The sequence below is a fragment of the Lissotriton helveticus genome, chromosome 12 (assembly GCF_964261635.1).
Source record: "Lissotriton helveticus chromosome 12, aLisHel1.1, whole genome shotgun sequence".
NCBI lineage: Eukaryota > Metazoa > Chordata > Amphibia > Caudata > Salamandridae > Lissotriton > Lissotriton helveticus.
The window spans coordinates 78,725,474-78,748,526 of NC_136073.1; the positions used below are offsets into that span (position 1 = coordinate 78,725,474).

Genomic DNA, 23,053 nt, shown 5'->3' on the forward strand with positions numbered 1-23,053 from the left:
TCTGAGGCAACAGAGCAGACACTTCTCCGTGCAAAGCCTTCTCTGAGAGAAGTGTGCTGCCCTTCTGCATCTGAGCTTCAGTGCCTGAGGTATCTGAGGCAACAGAGCAGACACTTCTCCATGCAAAGCCTTCTCTGAGAGAAGTGTGCTGCCCTTCTGCATCTGAGCTTCAGTGCCTGAAGTATCTGAGGCAACAGAGCAAACACTTCTCCATGCAAAGCCTTCTCTGAGAGAAGTGTGCTGCCCTTCTGCACATGAGTTTCAGTGCCTGAAGTATCTGAGGCAACAGAGCAGACACTTCTCCATGCAAAGCCTTCTCTGAGAGAAGTGTGCTGCCCCTCTGCATCTGAGCTTCAGTGCCTGAGGTATCTGAGGCAACAGAGCAGACACTTCTCCGTGCAAAGCCTTCTCTGAGAGAAGTGTGCTGCCCTTCTGCACACGAGTTTCAGTGCCTGAGGTTTCAGAGGTAACAGAGCAGACACTTCTCCATGCAAAGCCTTCTCTGAGAGAAGTGTGCTGCCCCTCTGCATCTGAGCTTCAGTGCCTGAGGTATCTGAGGCAACAGAGCAGACACTTCTCCGTGCAAAGCCTTCTCTGAGAGAAGTGTGCTGCCCTTCTGCACACGAGTTTCAGTGCCTGAGGTTTCAGAGGTAACAGAGCAGACACTTCTCCGTGCAAAGCCTTCTCTGAGAGAAGTGTGCTGCCCTTCTGCATATGAGCTTCGGTGCCTGAGGTATCTGAGGCAACAGAGCAGACACTTCTCCATGCAAAGCCTTCTCTGAGAGAAGTGTGCTGCCCTCCTGCATATGAGCTTCAGTGCCTGAGGTATCTGAGGCAACAGAGCAGACACTTCTCCGTGCAAAGCCTTCTCTGAGAGAAGTGCGCTGCCCTTCTGCATCTGAGCTGCAATGCCTGAGGTATCTGAGGCAACAGAGCAGACACTTCTCCGTGCAAAGCCTTCTCTGAGAGAAGTGTGCTGCCCTTCTGCACACGAGTTTCAGTGCCTGAGGTTTCAGAGGCAACAGAGCAGACACTTCTCCATGCAAAGCCTTCTCTGAGAGAAGTGTGCTGCCCTTCTGCATCTGAGCTTCAGTGCCTGAGGTATCTGAGGCAACAGAGCAGACACTTCTCCGTGCAAAGCCTTCTCTGAGAGAAGTGTGCTGCCCTTCTGCACACGAGTTTCAGTGCCTGAGGTTTCAGAGGCAACAGAGCAGACACTTCTCCATGCAAAGCCTTCTCTGAGAGAAGTGTGCTGCCCTTCTGCATCTGAGCTTCAGTGCCTGAGGTATCTGAGGCAACAGAGCAGACACTTCTCCATGCAAAGCCTTCTCTGAGAGAAGTGTGCTGCCCTTCTGCACATGAGTTTCAGTGCCTGAAGTATCTGAGGCAACAGAGCAGACACTTCTCCATGCAAAGCCTTCTCTGAGAGAAGTGTGCTGCCCTTCTGCATATGAGTTTCAGTGCCTGAGGTATCTGAGGCAAAAGAGCAGACACTTCTCCATGCAAAGCCTTCCCTGAGAGAAGTGTGCCGCCCTTCTGCATCTGAGCTTCAGTGCCTTAGGTATCAGGGATAAGATAGCACAATACAAATGCAACTGCAGTCCAATGCAATATCTCATGCACCCAAGGACTTTGAATCACACTCAAGAAAGAAATACAGCCAACGACACCAGAATTAGCCTAGGTCAATGTAGTAAAGCACGTCAGGGATGCACAAGGACTTGGCTACAACTAGAACAAAACATGACATAATCAAATGGAAATTTGAATTAAAGAGGGAGCAGACCGCAAGGTCTAAAAAAAGACATCTCACTCAGTGGTCATTTTCCATTCTTGTCCTAAAAAGTGGGGGTCCTCTATACTATCAATTCTGTTTGATTGATTGCAGTAGAAGTCCAGGTGAGGTGTTATTCCTCGAAGTTCTCTTTCGCGGAGGCGGTATTTGTTCTTCCTTCCACACGCACTGCATTTTGCACCAAAGGTTATTTCTGATTTTCATCACCTTCAGGTAGTCGTCGTCTCACTTCCATGTCTTTGTCTTTATCCTGTTCCCCATGGTGAAGGTTTGCTACAACGTTTAGATGTTGGAATCATGAAATGTTCCCATCTCTCGGCACTAGCACATCAGTTCTAATCAGTCCTATCATTCCTCTCTGTTTTACGGTGTAGAAGAAGTCATTCCTCTAATATCATGTACTTGGCATATCATGTTCTCCTCCAGTCGTGCAGGTGTTTTGGTGGCTGCTGCAACCTAGTGTAGGATCATTATAACTCCCCAGGTGACCACCTCTGGGGGGCGCCACATTCTACAGAGTGCTGCTGTCAAAGGTCTATCTATGAGTTCTGGACAGAGCAGCTTCCCTCCCATGATAGCTTCTCTTAGTAAGCTACTCATTTAGAGGCATATTTACGAGCCCCTTGCTCTGCCGGAGTGCCAATTTTTCTGACGCTCTGGCGGCGCGAATCTTGAACTCATATTTATGAGGCCACGCAAAGCTACTTTACGTGGATGTATGACGTTACAACGCATACTTTTACAACGCCTACCTTTACATCGCAAGTTTTACAACGCATATCATTACAACGCATAGTGCCTTTAGGCGCTGGATAGTGAATAGTTTAATTTACTAATCCAACTCCAGTCCCCGTGGATAGTAGGGAAGGTGTTGGATAGTACATTAAACCTATTCCCTATCCTAGAGCGCCCCCCAGCGCAATGCGTTGTAATGGTTTGCATTGTAAAAGTTGCGTCGTAAAGGCACTGCGTGGTAAAAGTTGCGTTGTAAAGGATGTTTACCACTTTACGTAGCTTTGAATAGCCCCCTAGATATGTAGTCAGGCAGGGCAGCCCAAATTGCTGCGATACCTTACTCCGTGCTCTGGAGGTGTTCCATGGGCGTTCCCACGGAACACTTAAGGTTTTTGACGCTTCGCCAGATTTACAAAATCATGTAAACATGGGAATGTGTCAAACCCTACACCTCCCGAGGTGAGGCATAATATTCCTCTTTCCATGTGTGCAGCATCCTGCAATACTCATAGAAAGAGAAAAACACTTCTCAGGATAGTGCTCCTTCCTGCACAAACACAATCCTGCTGACAACACAGGCACCCTTGAATGATGGTGCAAGGGTGCCTGTGTCGGTGCTAGGATGCCGAAACGGCTCCAGCGCAGGGGAAAAGAGAGGAATACACCATATTTGATAACTACAGTGCATTCCTGCCCTTTCACTTTGATGTAGGGCAGCGCAGCAAGGTAACTTTTTGTGCTGCTCTACGTCAAAAACCCACAAATGAAGCCCTTCATTTTTTGTAAACTTGCTGAAACTGAGCGTGGTGTTTAAGAGCAAAGTTTTTGGGTGGCACCAATAGCTCCGTGTGATTGAGTGGCATTTCTCATCTGCATATCAAATGCTTATAAAGGAATACAATGCATTCAATTAATTCTACTCACTAACGCTGCTTTGTCAAGCCAGTTTATATGATCAATACCAGAACTTAAACACCTAGCTAGCCCACAGACCTGTTGGCTTTGCCAGTGCTTGTTTACCTTAAGAAAAATATGGTTCCATGCCGTATTCTTTATTAATCCGAAGAACCCTTGAAGCTCTTACAGGTGAGAGCTCTTGACGCGTCAGAAGCTTTTTTGGGATGGGTGAAAGAGATGGAGGGCATATTGAGGTGCGCCAGCGGGTAAGGGTAAGGGGCGCTGGTGGGTATTCCAGGGGTATTGTCAGCAAGGTACAAAGGTGCATGGGGTTTATTTATTTATTTATTTATAAAGTTGTATATAGCGCGCACTTGATCCCTAAGGATATCAGAGCATTTTACAATTTGAGGCAGTTAAATAACTTCCCACCCTATTCCCCTATAAACCCACATCCCACTATGGAACTAAAAATGCAAAATTACAAAAAAAAATTGTAATAACTACTAAAATTTTTACTTTGTAAAAGTCCTGTTGCATTCCAGGGCAGAGGTGAACTGGGTACATGGAGGTCATGGGTGGGAGGTTTCAAGGCACATGATACATTTGTAAAGATATTACTTGAGTGACATTAGTCAGCACTTACGCCATTTGTAGGAGAGTCCCTGTAGGGAATAGGATATTTATTGCTCCTGTAAAAATCCCCTAACCCAGGTCTCAAAGATTAACAGGTGCAAGTGTTGTGATGGCGATAGGGGCTTCGCCTTCTTTGCAAGGCAGCGCTAAGCCCCTTAAATGAGCTTAACGCTCCCTTGTATATAAAACACCCTTTAATGCGGTATTTGGCGTGAAAGGGGAGGGCAATGGGTGTTGCGGTGGGTGTTCCACCACAACACCCATTGATTTTTGATGTTTACGCTGCCTCCTATTTACAAGGGTAGCGTGAATAGGAGGCAGCGCCAAACTTAAAACCAGGGAAAACCTGGTCTTAAACAAGCAAAATGAGAAGAAATGCTTTATTTCTCCTCTTTTTTTGCGGTTTCTATGCATGCTGCGTTGTGCAGCACACTTAGAAACAGAAAATTTGTATTGATTGTTTATGTGCAGGAAGGTGACTCTTCCTGCACATAAACAATCCTCCCAAAAATTACGTTTTGCAACTTCTATGTGTGCAGCATTACGCAGCACACATAAAAGTTACAAAACGTCATTTAAAGATTTTTAATGTGCAGGAAGGGACACCTTCCTACACATAAACTACCTTCCCCTCCAAGCAGACACCCTTGCACTATGGTGCAAGGTTGCCTGTGCTGGTGCTAGGGTGCTTAATTTAGCGTCAGTGCAGGGAAAAACCCAGGGCTGCCACATAATGTTGTAAATATAGTGCTGCCCTGCGTTTCTGAAGTGGCGGAGTACGGCGTTAAGCCAGGAAGGATAACGCCACATTCCATCAGGTTGTTGTAAATATGCCCCTGCATGTCTTTACAAGGTCAGAACTGCACCAACCTTTAAACATTGCCCACTTTTTCAGCTATCTAATTTACTAATTAGGGCCATCTCTGTGTGGGTCCCTGGGCCTAGTTTCTGTCCCAGTCCGAACCTGTATTCTGCCATTCAACTCTTTTCACACCAACATCTGCCTGCTCTACTGTTTACATGGCTTGGTCTACATCAGAATTGCTGACCTGTCCATATGTACCTGGGTAACCTTTCAGGGGTGTGGACTTTGGCTCAAACTAGGTTTTGCACAAAGTCGTAATTATCTGGCCCACGTGTAATATGAAACATAGTACCATTTAAAGGCTACTTTATGGGGGTTCAAAAATCAGACAAAATGCACTGGCTGGGGCAATTGTCAAGTAGTTGCACATAGATTAAGCAGTTCAGATGCTTAGTGCAGTTTGTGTGCTGCTGCTCCGTGTCTCATTACCAATGCATATTGTGAATGGAAGGCCTGAAAAGTCCTCATCTAGTCGGGAGCCAAGTTACTCTCCGTGCCCTTTTCTAACTTTACTCTGGGGGAAATAAATAGAGAGATGTTTTGAATTCAAGAGAGGCTTCTTCTGTTTAAACAATGACCGATGATGTTTCAGCCTTCTGTGATGTTGCATCAATGTCTTCAGCTGGGCATTGAAAGCTGGGTGAGGGGTATATTCCATGTGAACGCTGTCTGCTTATCCCCAACTACATGTTCAAATATCAATACAAAACTTTCGACATGAAACAATATAAACTGCAAAATATTGCCTTGCACAAGGTCGTCAATGTAGGCAAGCACAGGGTAGTATTCCTTTTCTGTTCTAACTCCACCTCTAATCACCTTGCCAATACTGTACAAGGAAATATCCTGCAGTGGACATTGGTACAGGACAATATTTGAAAGTCAAAGTTATGGTAATCATCCCCTAGTATAATTTGCTTTAGAGTTCCAAGAGGTGGTCGCTGAGAAGCCTGTGTGTCAGAGTATTACTGAAATTCCCAATTGCTTCGGATGATGCGTTGGACAAGCTCGGCTCCTGGAAAATCCATGACCATCATCCCACCGGACCGTGTCCTGCTGGCTACCTCCCTTTCTAGGAACCTGAAGAGCTGAGGGTTTAACTTCTTAGCTAGAGCAGCGGGGGTGAAGAGCAGCCAGTGGACCCCGGAGATGTAGGTGATATAGGTAGTCTGTGGATCACCTCTGAATGCGGTGGTGATGTGGCTTTCCACCACATTCCACTTCTTGTCGGCATCTGTCACTTCATAATCGTCAGATATCCTGAAGTTACCAGGATAGAGGATCCCCAACGGATCACTGGGAGGGTTAAAATTCTGGAGTATGATGATCTTCCCCCTGGCTTCCCCTAGGGTGGGGACTTGGCTGGTCCTTAAAAACCACTGGCGTCCTGCTCCCTCAACATAGAGGGTGACCGTCTCCTTAAAGGTGCGGGTGTTGTTGAAAGGGTTGTGCTCTTCCTTCACACGCATAAGGATGGTCTCCTGGGGGTGGTCCTGCAGGAAGAGAATGGTATCCCGCAGGACATCTGCATAATCAGCACGTTGGTAAATCACACCATGGTGGATTCGCAGACGATCTTCATAGTGGCGGCATCGGATGTCCACAAATCGTATCCCAGCTTCATACTGCTTGAGGAGCGGCCAGCTCTGGCACTGGGCAATAGCACCACCATAGAAGGCCATAGTGTCGTGGGTGCCCGGCAAGGAGATGTCAGCCATGGACTTCCCATCAGGGAGGGAAGACATCCAGTCAGGCCATACAACTGCTGGGGTGTCAGTTTTGTCAAAGGCTGGTGTCTGCTGTGCTTTAGCTGCTGCTACCTGTGAAAGAGATTGCATAAGAAACCATTAGATATCAGCAGTATGGAGATGCCACATCTTCTTTAATGCATTTGCCCGACCATTAAACATATATCTGCTTTCAATGCAGGTGTGCTACATGTACTCCTTGCAGTTTAAACCTGCAAGCTTCCACAGCTTATTTGAAGCTTGCAATGATAGTATCACTGCAAGCTTCTCAAGAAGTCCTGCAATCATGATTATAGATTTTTCTACTAGTGACATCTACTTAGGACTACATTTAGGTTTAGAGTATGTTGCTATGGTGAACTGATGCATGTTTTGCTTTGCCTCATTTAGAGTTGTGGGAACTCTTGAGTTTCCAATGGAAGAGGTGGATATGAATATGAAACAACTTAGTAAATAACATGGGCTAAGTGGAAAGTCCCAGTCAGAGTCAATGTTTTTTTTGGTTTACATAAGGATACCTCTGCCTTGGGAATGTGTTCTTGTAAATAAGTAAATAAATGTCTGGACTGTCAGTAAAATAATTTTGCTGAAAGTGCTCGTGCTACGCTCGCTGGGATCAGAAGGGTGAGTCCTCCACTGACCAGGCTGATTGGCAGACCATCTGCAAATCTCTTAATGATACCATTAGTGTTGCTGGAGGAGTAACCAACCTTCAGCTTTGCTTCCAAATATACTTTATTTATTGCATATGTATTATTTTGTACCGGGCTTGGGTTACACCCATCTGTTACCCAATGGCTCTAAAATATACAGGAATCCTGAGAAGATGAAGATTTTTGTTGCCAGACACCCCTTGATCATAAAAACTTGCGGTTAATCCCATGTCTATTGTCGAGTCAGTCATGATTCAGCAACCCAACATTTGAGTATCCCCCTCCGGCAAAGACCATTGGTGCTGTTAGAGGATCCAGCTGGTGCGCCTCATCAGCTGCTACAGTTTCCCACTTTCTAGTCCTCTATCATACTGAGGATGGTGGGTGGATTTCCTGGTGGTCACTATCCCCCCTGAAAAGACCAGGCTATATCTGCACAATATACATGAAACGGTGACAGCCACCAAAGTGTGCCGTGATGTCAGCATGCCGACGCCAAGCTGACCCTCACCCAAGATGCTACCACTGGGCAAAGGAGCATGGCCTTAATATGTGTGCTACACCATTTCCCATCATCTCGCCTCTGCACAGGCTCCCCACAGAGGATGGGCAATGAGTTAGCAATTTGGAAGCCATTGAGAGGACATTGAAAGTAAGGAAGTTACCTCTAGTTTGTTAACAAGAAGAGCTGCTCCCTCAGACCATACTGTGGTAAATAAAGATGCGTTGTAGCCAGTAGTAGAGGTGAAACAGGATACAGTTTATTCTCAAGACAGGAGTCTCAGGTTACAGGTAAAGATGGTAGTAAGGAAGCCCCACCGGTAGCAGCATCCTTGCTGCTCAGCCGACCCACTCCAACTGACACTCACTCAACCAGGCACACATCAGCTTTCTAATTACATCACACCGACGCTGGCCGAGCGGCAGGGGACATAAACGGAGGAGGAAATGCACGGTATAGGAATGAAGATACCACACATACCCATCAATTGACCCTCAACTGGTGGATGTCATGCACTTTTTTTCTACATTCACCTTCTAGCTCAACAGAATGGCTCCAAAGGCTTTAACACTTAGACAGTGGCGCAAATTCAGCTGCGGTGCTGGTGATTTATTGAGTGGGTGGGATTCGGACGGCCCCTGGCTGTCCTCCGCACACGCCCACTGTGACGTCGGACGGCCGGGGGCCGTCCGACACATGGAAGGGGTTAATGAGTCAGTGACATTTTCGGGGTGACCGATGACTGGTTATTTGCACCCAAGCTAATACGTCAGGAAAATACGGTGCAAGAAGCTACTGAACTTTGATCTGGAGAAAAAGTGTCCTGTGACCTTCTTAAAGAGTCATGCCTGGGGATTTGTCTGCCGAGAAAAATAGTTGTCACACATACACCTAAACAAGAACTTTGGTCTTGTACGTCGGCTGCCATGCTATGGCTGGAATTCCCTAAAATCCTGCTACATTTTATTTTGGTGAAATGTGCCTCTCGCAGATAGACCACAGGGAATTCCTCTGCCAGTGCCCTGCCACATAATGGTTGCAAAGCTCTGACCCAGCAGGCACAGCGGATCCACTCTCGCCTGTTCAAAGGATGACTGATGGGTGAATAGTGGCTCAGCTGTTCATCAGCCCTGCATCATCTACTGCTCTTCACCAACGACAAGGGCCTGTGGTCTGAAAAAAGCTGCTGTGCCACAGCTTGCTTTTCATTGCACTCTTACGAAACAGATACCCTGCTCTACAGCTGTGGGATAGAGGCATTGGGTTGGCACTGAGCTGGGTCTGGTGGATTAGTTGGCTGATGTACCTGCTGTCAGGGACTCTGTTTGACCTCATGGTCACGGGTTCATATCCTGGCGGGTCCACTCAGCCTTTCATCCTTCTGAGGTCATAGCTGGCACTAGGCAGGGTCTGGTAGCTTAGTGGACTAATGTGTCCACTGTCGAGGCCTCTGTTTGACCTCATGGACCCATGTTCAAATCTTTGCAGGTCCACTCAGTCTTTCCTACTTCTGAGGTCAATAAAGTGAGTACCATTGAGTTGGTTAACAATAAACATCTGCTACCCAATGCCAAGTTACCCTTTTTGATTTACAAAAGTAGGTAAAAATGAAATAGGTAGTCGGCCATGGAAATGTAAAGGAATATGCAAGGCCTGCAGATGTTTTGCAACGTTTAGCTTCATCATTCAAGCCCATTTGTGAATTACATTTTCTATGCATTTCTTAGTAAAATAAAGATCTTCGTTTCAAAATGCAAAATAAAAAGGAAAGATTGGAAAAGCCAAGAGGTCTGGTGTTAGCTGCCTGTCTTTTTGATTTGCCAATGCTTGTTTTATTATATGATGGTTTTTGCAGAACTTTATTGTTGTGGAACTGGTGAGCCCTTGACAATAGTAAAACCAAATATTGATTATAAGAAAGAATATTTCTGGCCTCAAATAGCACACATTGACATAGAAGTCTGTGGCACTGAAATGACCTACTTTGTGTGGGGATGTGCTGCATGTGATAGGGCTGAATGCCCTCACTCAAAGGGAAGTAAACCTATGGCTAAAGTGGGCTGAGCCATTAAGCCATGCTGTTGTGGGCGAGAGAAACATGTGAATGAAAGACAAATAGACCAGTGGATACGGAGGGATGGCTGAAAGCCCCTATAAGTAAGCATATTACACATGTAATATTGCTAAAATCAAGCAGACTTGGCTGAAGCCAGACCTAAAAAGACTCCTTCACAAATTTTTAGTTGTACTGTTATGAACTCAGAATCTACTGTTTTGAGAGCAAGTTAAGCGATACAAAAGGGGATGATGGACGGAGTGTTTGAGCAAATCAAACACTCACCCCCAGTCAACTGATCTGGGTTTAATCCAACACCATTCTTTACCTCACTCGGCCACCCCAGTTCAGACATGGCCATATGCAAATCAGTCTGACCCTGTGCCTCATGGGAACAGTCCGGCCTGAACTGCCAAGACATGTCTTCCCTGGTTCGGAAACAAGCATCCTGGGACCGGTTTCGGGTTCATAACCCTCATCAGCCAGGCTATCTTGAATCCTATGGCAAAGTGAGCAAGGGACTTACGTCTGACTGCAGAACAATATTTGGGCGGATGTTTGAGCTCCAAGTAAAAGCAACATCATATTGTTGACATTAGTGTAGAGGTTTGGCTCACTGGTTAGAGGCGGCAGACCCGGAGGCAGAGGTCGGCCCGGGACCAGGGATCGATTCCCGACGCGGCAGGGTCTTGGGCCATGGTCAGCGGACTCGATAATTCTCGCCTCGGTGCCTACTCCAACCATGGGTCCCACTCAGCAACTCTGGGCAATAGCTTGCTTAATCTCTACTAACGGCCCCATCAGCGCCGGGGATGCTTGTCTTCACCTTGGAGATGCCCAGGAGGGACCATCTCACAGGGAAAGCCAGGATGGGTTCCCCAGCGGTATACAGCGCCGGGACGCCCCTTTGCTGGGGCAGCTGTGCGCTTTACAAGTATACGACATTTAACATTTAACATCTGACACTGGTATTGCCAAGGTGGCGAACACATGCAATGGGGTGATTTTGAATAGTTACTGGTACTACTTAGTACTGCTGAGCTGTATTGCAGAAGTACATAGGGGCTTATTTTCAAGACCCTTGCGCCGCCAGTACATCACTTTTTCCCATGTTAAAAGTGATGCACCGGCGGCGCAAGGGTCTTGTAAATAAGCCCCAAAATATTAAATGACATGTTGCAATATGTTCATGAGCTTACCAGAAAGATGTAGGCGAGGATGATACAAGGAGGTGACATTGCCTTGTTGATGGTGCGCTGCTTGTAGTGCCCTCCAGGTGGCGCAGTCAGTGCAGGTTAGCTGTGGTGTTAATGAAAGAGGTGAGAGTGAAGAAAGACTTAGCCCCTTAGAAGTTCACATGTTGATAACACTCAGTGCTATAAATTGGCCAGTACTATCCAGTATGGAGTGCTGGCGCTTTTTTATTTTGAGAGGGAGAGTACTGACACTTCTCAGCTACAGAGTACCTGCACTTCTGTTTCTCCATTTCAAGCACTGATAACACTCGACCAAAGGTTACGCTCTGTACATATAATACCCTCAGGAAAGAATTTGTTGAAAATATGGCCTTCGGTCACTCTACTTAGCATACTTGACATTTGGTTTATCATCATTTTTCATTTCTTGGTAATATTTAATAAACATAAAATGGTACATAGGTAAGGGAACTCAATCCCAGAAGAGGTGAAATTTGCAGACTCTCATCAATTTATCAAACTTTTAATTTTTTCCCTTTGAGGGCTGATGTTGAGGTTGCAGGTAAAGATGTTTAGTGAGTAAGTTATGTGGTGACTTACCAGGCCAATAATGTCAGCAGTCAGCGAGAGTGCATGAGAGAGTGCAGTATAAATGCAGGAGGCTTCAGTCAACAGGGGGTTCTAGGTGTAATTCCTGCTACGAAGCAGGAGTGAATATAGTGCTCCAGGACCGGGCCAAACTGGGAACCCAAAGCACCCATGGCATTTTTGTAGGACCAGCCCCTCCCCACCCCCCCAACCACCGGGGAGGTGGTGGGCAGGTGGGGGTGCAAGTGTGAAGCACTGCTACTTGTATTACTGGGGGATGATATTGCAACAACACTTCAAAACTGGCCCCCACCCTTCCAGCCTCCCAGGAAAACGCCTGATGCCGGCTACGACCAGTCCGGCCGTGCTTTGGTATCCAATTGTTGGTCTTGTTTGGCGATTTACAAGTGTCTGATGATAATGAAAATAAGTTTGGTTACAGGCAGGTTTGTGTGCGGCTATACGGTGACTAAAACAGTTCATGGGATACTATACATATGTTTATGCAGACTCCACAACTGAAGAACAGCCTTTTCTAGTGAATAAATCTCTACTTTTCTATGAATATTGTATTATCAGATTTCACCATTACAAAAACATACTCCTTATTGCATAAAAGATCTTAGAAGTAATTAAATATATATCACACATTGCATAATGTGCTAAATTTCCAATTTCAATCTGTTTCTTAATTTCTGTTCTTTTTTTAGATATTTAATACCTTATTGATTCGGATCCATATGTTCTGCTTCTTCAACACGCGATTGTACGTATGCCTTCCTTACTGAGGATGTGCTAGATCAAGGATACCCACAAACATTTTCCTGGGGGCCGCAAAGTTTGGTCTATGTTGTGCCGAAGGGCCTCATTGATGCCAGCAGGGGGTGTAAAGTGGATGTAGGGGAAGCAAAGCACGTATATCTAGTGGCTGTCTTTAAGAATTAAGGTGTTGCTGAAGTTAAGGGCCTGGTTACCTCCTTTCACTAGCTGCTAATTAACCTTTAAGTAAGCGCTTGCTGTTTTTTTTAGGTGTCGCCCACGGCATTGCTTTAGCAATGCTTGTTTGGCGAGATTATAGTAAGGCTTTCAAAAGTCTACCCAAACTGCGGATCAGGTACAGTGCAGGTGACCACAACCACGCGCATTGTGCACAGCTCCCATTTGCCACCAGACACTTCCACAGCCGGGCGCATGCACATCACACACCATTTGACTTCAAAGGAAACCGCTCCCCCGCCCCCGCTACTCAATGCCGCTCCCCCACCCCCACCACGCAGCCGAGAGCTTGTTGTAGAACATATATTTCTCCCAGAAATGTTTTACATGAGTAACGTTACTAAACACCACCCTGGAATGCAAAACAATCACTACTAACTTAAATACTTACTTGCCCATGAAATACCTCTTTTATGCTGCATGTTTTGCCCAACAACTCTAAATCGTATATTTAAATCGCAGTGCCACGTCTACATTCAATCCATTCGTTATCTAAACACAGCACAATTTTCATAGAAAAAAGCGCTCCTTTTCTTACTAATTTCTGATCATAAACAGTGTACATACGATAAAGCTGTAAAATAGTTGTAATGCGGCACCATGTCTTCCTCTGAGCACTGCAGAGAAAGCCACCTCACGCGTTGCTGGCTGTGCCTCGGCCATTATCTCTCGCCTTCCTTCTCTCTCACTTAAAATCGCTTTCCAGTCACCACGCTTGCTGCTGACTGCAGTCTGTCCCGATTGAGAGAAAGCAAGTTTTATGCGCATTAAAACATTTTGTGAATAGATGGCTTTCAAGGGGCGCATTCAAAACGTGACCATTACCCCCTCCCTTATCCCACTTCCTGCCCGCAGGCCTCTTCTAATTGTTACCCCTCGGCACCACCTTCATCTTCGTTCGTTAATGAACTTTAATTAAACTCCACTCGTGTGCCAGCTGGCCAGGGCCTGTCTGCACCCCTGGACGCCCTCTGCACTTCTTGGCACTACTCCAAAATTAGTGTTTACAGCACACCAAGGGCGCAGCAGTGCGGGACCCCGAGGCAGCACAGAGTTCAGAGAAAGCAGACTACACATAATGCAGGCATGTGATTTCTCGGTGGCCAACAGACACCAGTGTGATCCTCAGCACAGTACTACTGGTTCTTTTTAATAAGTGCGTATCCATTATTTTAAATTGGGTTGAAGAATGCTACCGAAAGGTTGACTCGACCCAGCTGAGAATGTAATCTGTGTACTGCGGGTAACAAACAGTGGTCAGTCATTACCAGTAAAATAGCTCAGTGAGCTAAATAAACTAGGCTGCTGAGAATATTATCTGTGGGTAACACCAAGTGGTCGGTCATGTTTTTTACGGATTTATATAGCGTGAACTCGATCTTAAGGTATTGGAGCGCTTTACATCAGCACCAGTTACGTTACAAAAGGACACATATATTGATAGTAAAATAGCTCAGTGAGCTAAGCGCTTGCTGGTGACTGCAGTCTGACCCGATTGAGAGAAAGAACATTTTATGTGCATTAAAACGTTTCGTGAATAGATGGCTTTCAAGGGGCGCATTCAAAACGTGTCCATTACCCCCTCCCTTATCCCACTTCATGCCCACAGGCATCTTCTAATTGTTACCCCTCGGCACCACCTTCATCTTCGTTCGTTAATGAACTTTAATTAAGCGCCACTCGTGTGCCATCTGGCCAGGGCCTGTCTGCTCCCCTGGACGCCCTCTGCACTTCTTGGCGCTACTCCACAATTAGTGTTTACAGCACACCAAGGGCGCAGCAGTGCAGGGCCCCGAGGCAGCACAGAGCTCAGAGAAAGCAGACTACACACTCTATCTATCGCCCTCACTTTATCTATCTATCTATTTATTTATCTATCTATCTATCTATCTATCTATCTATCTATCTATCTATCTATCTATCTATCTATCTATCTATCTATCTATCTATCTATCTATCTATCTATCTATCTATCTATCTCCCTCACTCTATCTATCTATCGCCCTCACTCTATCTATTGACCTCACTCTATCTCTATCTATCTATCTATTGTCCTCACTCTATCTCTCTATCTATCTATTGCCCTCACTCTATCTATCTATAGCCCTCACTCTTTCTATCTATCACCCTAACTCTATCTATCTATCTATCTATCTATCTATCTATCTATCTATCTATCTATCTATCTATCTATCTATCTATCTATCTATCTATCTATCTATCTATCTATCTATCTATCTATCTATCTATCTATCTATCTATCTATCTATCTATCTATCTATCTATCTATCTATCTATCTATCTATCTATCTATCTATCTCCCTCACTCTATCTATGTATTGCCCTCACTCTATCTATCTGTCTATCTATCGCCCTCACTCTATCTATCGCCATTACTCTCTATCTATCTATCTATCTATCTATCTATCTATCTATCTATCTATCTATCTATCTATCTATCTATCTATCTATCTATCTATCTATCTATCTATCTATCGCCCTCACTCTATCTATCTATCTATCTATCTATCTATCTATCTATCTATCTATCTATCTATCTATCTATCTATCTATCTATCTATCTATCTATCTATCTATCTATCTATCTATCTATCTATCTATCTATCTATCTATCTATCTATCTATCTATCTATCTATCTATCTATCTATCTATCTATCTATCTATCTATCGCCCTCACTCTATCTATCTATCTATTGCACTCCTTCTATCTATCTATCGCACTCACTCTATCTATCTATCGCATCACCACAGCATCACTCAGCACCACCACAGCATCACTCAGGGGCACCACAACATCACTTTGTGCTACCACAGCATCACTCGTCGCCCCAACAACATCACTCAGCGCCACCACAGCATCAATCTGTGCAACCATTCAACAACAACTGGTTCAAATATTTTCTCTCAATGTTTCAAGCTTTATTACAAATGTCACAAAAAGAAGTTAATATTTCACTTTGGTTCTTGGATTTTCGTCACAATAAAATACACTGAACATAATCTTCAAAAAAGTTATTTACAAAAGTTTAAGCTATTGCCATTATAAATTACAATAACTTTTATTTAAGTATTAATTATTAAAAAAAATTAAAACCCATTGTTATTTGTAATATCAATACATCTAAGTCACGTAAATACAACACATATTGCATTACAAATGCTATAGGTGTCAACTTTGCGAAAGTTATAACTATTGGCATTGTATTATTTTCGCTATTTTCAAAACCAACACATAAATAAAAAGTTTGTTATTTACAATACCAATAGCTCAAACTTTCCTAATGCGAGACCTATTGCATTGCAAATGCTTGTTTTATGTTAGTGCTGAGTCGAGTCAACAGCAGCCTACTGCTGCTGCTACTCAGGCGGGCCACATGTAAAGGTCAGGAGGGCGGCATGCGGCCCCGGTCCGTACTTTGAGTATCACTGTGCTAGATCAACACTCTGGAAAAGTTCTCCACACTTCAACCATAACCACAATCAGGAAAAAACAGCAATGGACCGCACACCGCTAGCCCCTCCTCCGGGTCGCCCCTAAGCACTCTGGTATGTGCAGTGCCTGAAGTTCAAAGAATTACTGAAAGTTCGTAAGTGGTTCACCTATGTAGGTGCAAGTAGGTACTTGTTGTTACCCCGATCTCTGGACCCGGGACATGGCCCGGGTTTCGGGATATCTTCCCTCATCAGTAGAGAAAGTCAATAGGGGTGGAAGAGAAGGCCGCCTCGTGACCATCACGGGCCTCGTTGCCCAGCACGCAGGTGCCTCGTCCAGAAGCTCGTCAGCTTGGGAGGCTCAAGCGAGCCCTTATGTAGAAAAAACAGCAATGGACCGCACACCGCTAGACCCTCCTCCGGGTCGCCCCTACGCACTCTGGTATGTTCAGTGCCTGAAGTTCGAAGAATTACTGAAAGTTCGTTAGTGGTTCACCTATGTAGGTGCAAGTAGATACTTGTTGTTACCCCGATCTCTAGACCCGGGACATGGCCCGGGTTTCCTGATATCTTCCCTCATCAGTAGAGGAAGTCAATAGGGGTGGAAGAGAAGGCCGCCTCGTAACCGTCACAGGCCTCGTTGCCCAGCACGCAGGTGCGTCGTCCAGAAACTCGTCAGCGTGGGAGGCTCAAGGGAGCCCTTATGTAGAAAAAACAGCAATGGACCACACACCGCTAGCCCCTCCTCCGGGTTGCCCCTAAGCACTCTGGTATGTGCAGTGCCTGAAGTTCGAAGAATTACTGAAAGTTCGTAAGTGGTTCACCTATGTAGGTGCAAGTAGATACTTGTTGTTACCCTGATCTCTAGACCCGGGACATGGCCCGGGTTTCGGGATATCTTCCCTCATCAGTAGAGAAAGTCAATAGGGGTGGAAGAGAAGGCCGCCTCGTAACCGTCACGGGCCTCATTGCCCAGCACGCAGGTGCGTCGTCCAGAAGCTCGTCAGCTTGGGAGGCTCAAGGGAGCCCTTATGTAGGAAAAACAGCAATGGACTGCACACCGCTAGCGTTATGATGTGTATTGAAACGTGAGATATGATGGACGTGCATATGTCATGAGACATGCGTTGTAATGCATAACTTCACAGGTATTTTTATTTATCATTCTAACAAGCCATGTTATATTAGAAAATAAATTGGAAGAAAATATCAAAAGAATTGCGTACTAGTGCTAAAAAGGAAATGACAGCCCAGCAGCACTTTGCAGGTGCCAGGTCCTCATAAAAAAATAAGTAAATAACTACAAAATAAACGGAAAAAAGTAGGGTAGAGCAGGGAAAAATGCATTTTCATACAGTGCTGGTACAAACAGAAAAAAGAGTTATTCAAGGAGGTATTGGAATGATACAACTTATCCAATGAGAACACCGTAAGATGGAAACACTACTAGGTGGGGATAGGCAAATAGGAAGGAAAGCCATCAAATCAAGAGAGGACACCAGAGATAGAAAACAAAGCCATCCAATCACGAAGAAGAGGCTGACTCAAAGCCTTCTCTAAGAATATGTATTGGAAACAATAAATCTACTTAAGTTGTTGAGGAATAAGTGCTGGTGCTCAAAGTTTTGCTCAGAAGCCGCAGCAGGAACCGGCGCAGAGAATAACAAGGCTTCATAGCCTGGCATCAACCTCATGCCTCTTTACTGGACTTCCAGGCACTTCCTGCCCCTTGAGCTCTCTCTTGCTGGTACTGATTTCTGCCTTTACAATGGGGTTTCCACCTTTCTCTTTCTTTCCCCATTCTGCGTTTTCCTGCTCTTGCTATTGGGAAATGTTGGCTGAGGAAAAATAAATACAAACCTCACAAGAGCCCTCGGGTCTATTAAGAGAAAGAAGGAAGACAAAAAGGCTGACTAGGAAGAAGGCGTCCCTTTAAGAATATAGCATGTTACAACGCATGCTATTACATCGCATACTTTCACAACGTGGTTGTTACAATGATGGCGTTGTTAGTACGCAATACCTTTACATCGCAAGTCATTACACCGACTTGCTGTAGGGGGCGCGTTGGACTTAGGAATAGTATTATTTACTATTCCTACTCCAGTTTGCGCAACAGCAGGGAAGGTGTTGGATTTCATATCCATTACCTTAGCGCCCCCTACAGCAAGCCATTGTAATGAATTGCGATGTAAAGGTATTGCGTAGTAACAACTACACAAGTCGTTGTAAAAGCATTGCGTTATTTTAACAGCGTTTCCCCCCTTTAAGGGACGGTTTCCCTCATCCACCAGAGGTGGCATGCTTCATCATTGGGAATCCTCCTCGCATCATGAGAGCAAAGGGGGTTGTAGTCCGCATCATGAGACCTAGTCATGATGCGGACTACAACCCCCTTTGCTGCATGAGAGGAAGTCAGGGATGTTTTTGTATAAGAGGGGTTGTTACTAAAACCCAATGTGAGCTAGCAGAGTGTTGTGAGGGGTGCAGTGCTGATTGAGAGGTGGATTAAAACTAGCTACAGGGTTTACCACATCATTTTTTTTCTGGCTACCTTGTGCTAGGATTAAAAACAAGAAGTACGACAGAAACCATTAGATCCTATGGTACTAGACTTAGATCGACCTGTTTCAGCCAATGACCTAGGGAGTCTCGTGGCTTTCTTCAGGATCTTGAATAAACTATAGCTGTGAGAGTGATATCTAAAAAAGTGTGCACAAATTATACATAAAGGCATTGAGCCGGTATATTGGATTTAGATACAGAACCGGTGACCCAAGGAAAGCAAGATGGTGAATTCACCAGTGGTACCTGCAAATGTCAGGTATTGTGCCCTAGATGTCCTTAGCATAGGTGCTTAAGGGGCAAACGCATCTCCAACCTCTACAGTGCAGGACGGTTGTCCACACGCGTTGTCGGGGGACAGATTCTTGTTACATAATTTACAATGTCCCCTGGAAGTCCTTTAGTACTTATTGGTCCACAGGTTCTCAGTAAAAGATTTCTCCTGAATATGTTTAAGTTTGTCATCCAGTAATTCTGTTCTTTCATTACCTGCAGAAAGCAGCTCAGTCTGCAAGTGACACAATAACCTTGTTATCTGCTGAAAACCACTTCTCACAGCTCCAGAGCTTCGGGCTCACCCCTTAAACACCAAACACCAAGGGGCTTATTTACAAGGCCCCTAAGCCACCTTTGCGTCATTTTTAATATGGGAAAAGTGATGCACAAGTGGTGCAAGGGGCTATTAAATAAGCCCCCAAATGTTTTCTTCAAGTACTTTGGAAAAACGTTTTTTGTTTCACTCCGCACACCTGTCCTTAAACACTGACCAGCACCCTGTGTGTGTTTTTTTGCATTAGCATTCATTTAACTTTGTGGTTAATAATATATAATTAAACAGGGGAAAGTAACATAAATTGTACTGTAATTTCCAGAATGCTCACCAGTTTTTGTAGTAAGAGCTTTTATGACATGCTGAGTTTGTTTGGGTGAGGAGACCAAAACCTAGCTCCATATTATACCCATGTGACAAAAGGTGATATAATAAACAAAAGCTAGCTATAGAGGAGTGAATCCCCACACAAAAATACATCCCAGAAGTCCTTGACAAAGATGACTGGTTCAAGCAATTGTATTTTGGGGCAGTGGCCGCAGCACAGCAGCTGTCAGAATTGCTGTTATTTCAATATTAGTAGCAGGGACAGTGGCATACCGACACTACACCAGAGTTTCAAGGACAGTGAGTGTGCAGTCAAGTAGCGGCGTGCCAGGACACTTGCAACACGCAGTGCGGCAGAATGCAAAACTCATCCTCCACTTAGAGGGCATTATGCCTGATTCACACACTGCACTTTGTAGTAAGGTTTGTAGTACTACATTAGTGCTACAAAATGTACTCAAAAGTGCTATTCACACACTGCACTTTGGTAGTAACTTACACTTTTGAGTAAGTACTACTTTTCAACAGTCACAAACTGCGCTTTTGTAGTAATTTACACTCTTGTAGTGTGTCCATACCACCATTATTTTCTATGGGAGGGTGTTACAGTACAGTTGTCTGGCCATGTGTAGTGCTGGATTTGCTACAAGAGTGCAGTTTGTGAATATCAAAAGCAGTAAATTTACTCAAAAGAGTAAACTTACCCAAAAGTTTAAGTCACCTTAATGAATCATCCTATGCTCTCCACGGGCAATAGGCAGATTTAATGAACAAAATAGATTATTGTTTCCACTGAAAATGCTAGAGTACTTTGCACATAAAAGATGCTAAATGGATGGGTTTGCCAGGCACATTAATTAATGTTTTTTATAGACTAATAGAAAAGGCTGTAAACGGATTCTGCTGTCTACAGATTATCATTTTGACTGCATTTGATTTATATTTTTGGATATTACTACAAACACAAACAGAGAACATCTGGTAAGGTAGGTACAGTCTTTCCAGCCAAATAACAGTTCAATAGATTCTCGAGAGATGTATGGTGCTACAAGGGGTGAATATCAAAATATTGTTAGCAAAAATATTGTCAGACAGAAATATTATGACCTAAATATTGTTTTTCCAAAAACTTGGATTGCGAGTCGATTTTCTATTATTAACTTCCACAGGGCAATATTTTTATGACAATATTTGGGACACAATATTTCTGTTAGATAATATTTTAGTTCTGATATTCGGATACCACCCCATTAGTGGCAACTATATTTTCGAAAAAATATCAGCGAGAGCTGGCCAGGGCTTTTTTCCGATTCATCCAATTTTCCGCAGGAGATTATGGTTTTCTTTCTTGGGGACATGAGTTTTTAGAAAGCCAGAGAGCTTTGCTTATGTGTGTATTACTTTTATTCTGACCACCATTTGGTAATTACCAAGACTCTGCCAGATTGAAGAGCAGTGGACCGAATGAAGCGACTTGTTGATTTTTCTCGGTTACGCTATCTCTGCAGCTAATGAGAGACCACTCCAAAATGCTGCTGGACCCTGGGGTCAGACTAGGCTACTGGTAGTGCCCGATGGGCTAGTCTGACAAGTCAATGAATGGGCAATTTTTCTGGCTATTTGTTGGCCTGCTTTATGATCTGCTGGGCCAGTTTTTACTGTTGATTTCCCTGGTATTAAAACAAACATTGCCTGCTGGAAGCTCAAATTCATGCAGTCTTCCATAACTTGCAAAATATTTATACAGCTGTCATTACAAGTTAAAAAATACCCCAATTTGCAAAAATGGGCCAATTTTTAGCCAATAAATTCCTGATGGGGGCTACTTCTATTTCGGTGCCCAGGCCTATTTTCTGTCCCACCCAAACTCTGCCAGACTCTGCTGCAGAAATAGTATAATTTGGTCCCTGGGCTAGTTTTTTTGTAGTTACGAAAATAACAATGATTTTGAAGCTTTGAGCAAAATGGCCGAGCCCAGAGCATGGAGAGACATCTGAGATGTCAGGTGCCCAACTGGGCTTGGAGGACTCTGACAAGAAGATCAACTAATTTATTCCGTGAATGGAATCATCGCAGCAGGTAGAATTTGTCAAGTCAGTTTGGAGAGCTGGTCTACCAGTCAGGCAGGAGTGATCCTTCCCACCTTGATTAACCCACCCCATCCATGATGGACTTGAAGAATCTTCTCACTTAGGGCTAGATGTAGGTAAATAGGATTTACCAATTCTAAAATACCGAATCATACTGATTCGGTATTTTAGAATCGGTAAATGCTATGTAGATAATCATTTGGTAAAAAATACTGAATCGTTAAGATTCGGTATTTACCGAATCGGTAATTACCGATTCAGTAATTGCCATTCATTCCTATGGGCCTGGTGGCCCATAGGAATGAATGTCAATTACCGACTCTGTAAATACCGATTCGGTAAAAGGGGGAATACATTGAAGGGTGGCGGGGTGTCACTTTGACACCCTGTTGCACCCCTCAATTGTGTATGGGTGCACATGTTACAGACATACATACCCTAAGGGCATGTATGTCTGTAACATGGCACTGAAGCAATTTGCATAATATTGCTTTTTTTTTCTTTTCTTTATTTACCACCAACTTGTAGTTGGTGGTAAATAACGAATCCCAAAAAGGGGAGAGCACTCATTTGAGTGCTCCCTACATTGCTAATTCGGTAATTTACCGATTCGGTATTTTAAGGAATCTGTAATTTACTGATTCCTTAAAATACCGAATCGGTAAATTACCGAATTAGCAATTTGGGCACCTACATCTCAGTAGCCTAATTTTGGTCAGTAACGGCGAAATTCGGTAATTTCGGCCGTTACCGACCGGAATTAGGCTTCCTACATCTGGCCCTTGGTATTTTAACCTCACCTGGAGGAAATTCCAGGGTTTATGACAGATCATACTTCCTGTGAAAAATTTGAAAAGTTGTAAAAAAGGGATTAAAACTCACCTGAGCTTTCCAGTCCAGAGGCTGGTTGTGTAAAGGGGTCAGGGTGTGACATGTATTTATAACATGCTGCTGAACTCAGAGATTGTATTGCCCCTCCCTGGAACGGGCTTGATGCAGGCCACAGGTTCCGTGTCGAATGCAAACACGACAAAGGAAAAGCTGAGTTGTGTAAAATCCAAGTGGGAAATCTGGAGTCGCTCGATGAATGACTGGAGTTCCTCAGGGCTGATCAATATTGAGCACTTTCCAAGAACTAATGTGTCTTCAAAGAGCCTAGGTCAGTTGCTTTACATCTTTTGGCCCCACCTCCTCCAAGGGTTCAAGTGAAGCCTGATGGGCTTGTGTTAGCAGAAGGGAAATGCAGCAGGTGAGTTTTTTCCTGTGTCAACAGGTGGAGTGAAAAATGTGTGCTCACCTTGTTGTGCAGGGTAAGCGCTATCAGGGATGCAGGTGGCCGGGTTCTCACTCTTACCAAGGACAACTGGAAAGGACACCCGCCACGTCTACACTGCATATGC

At 44.5% G+C, this 23,053-nt stretch overlaps 1 protein-coding gene across 1 annotated transcript; it reads right to left on the reverse strand.

Annotated features, from left to right (window-relative positions):
• Positions 1–5,402: 5,402 nt before the first annotated feature.
• LOC144799667 (1-phosphatidylinositol phosphodiesterase-like) lies at positions 5,403–22,770 on the reverse strand. The gene is made up of 3 exons (XM_078671134.1): positions 22,536–22,770; positions 11,087–11,186; positions 5,403–6,748 (listed from the first exon to the last, which is right to left on the reverse strand). Exons 2-3 carry the CDS (start codon positions 11,123–11,125, stop codon positions 5,894–5,896), a joined length of 894 nt encoding a protein of 297 aa, XP_078527260.1. The 5' UTR covers positions 11,126–11,186; positions 22,536–22,770; the 3' UTR covers positions 5,403–5,893.
• Between the last annotated feature and the right edge of the window lie 283 nt (positions 22,771–23,053).

What these genes read in the sequence shown, in the direction of transcription:
- LOC144799667 (XM_078671134.1), bottom strand. Translation starts at nt 11,125, where the DNA reads ATGTCACCTCCTTGTATCATCCTCGCCTACATCTTTCTG. An exon ending in TCCTCGCCTACATCTTTCTG is followed by an intron (nt 6,749 to 11,086) that starts GTAAGCTCATGA and finishes TCTCTTTCACAG; the next exon opens with GTAGCAGCAGCTAAAGCACA.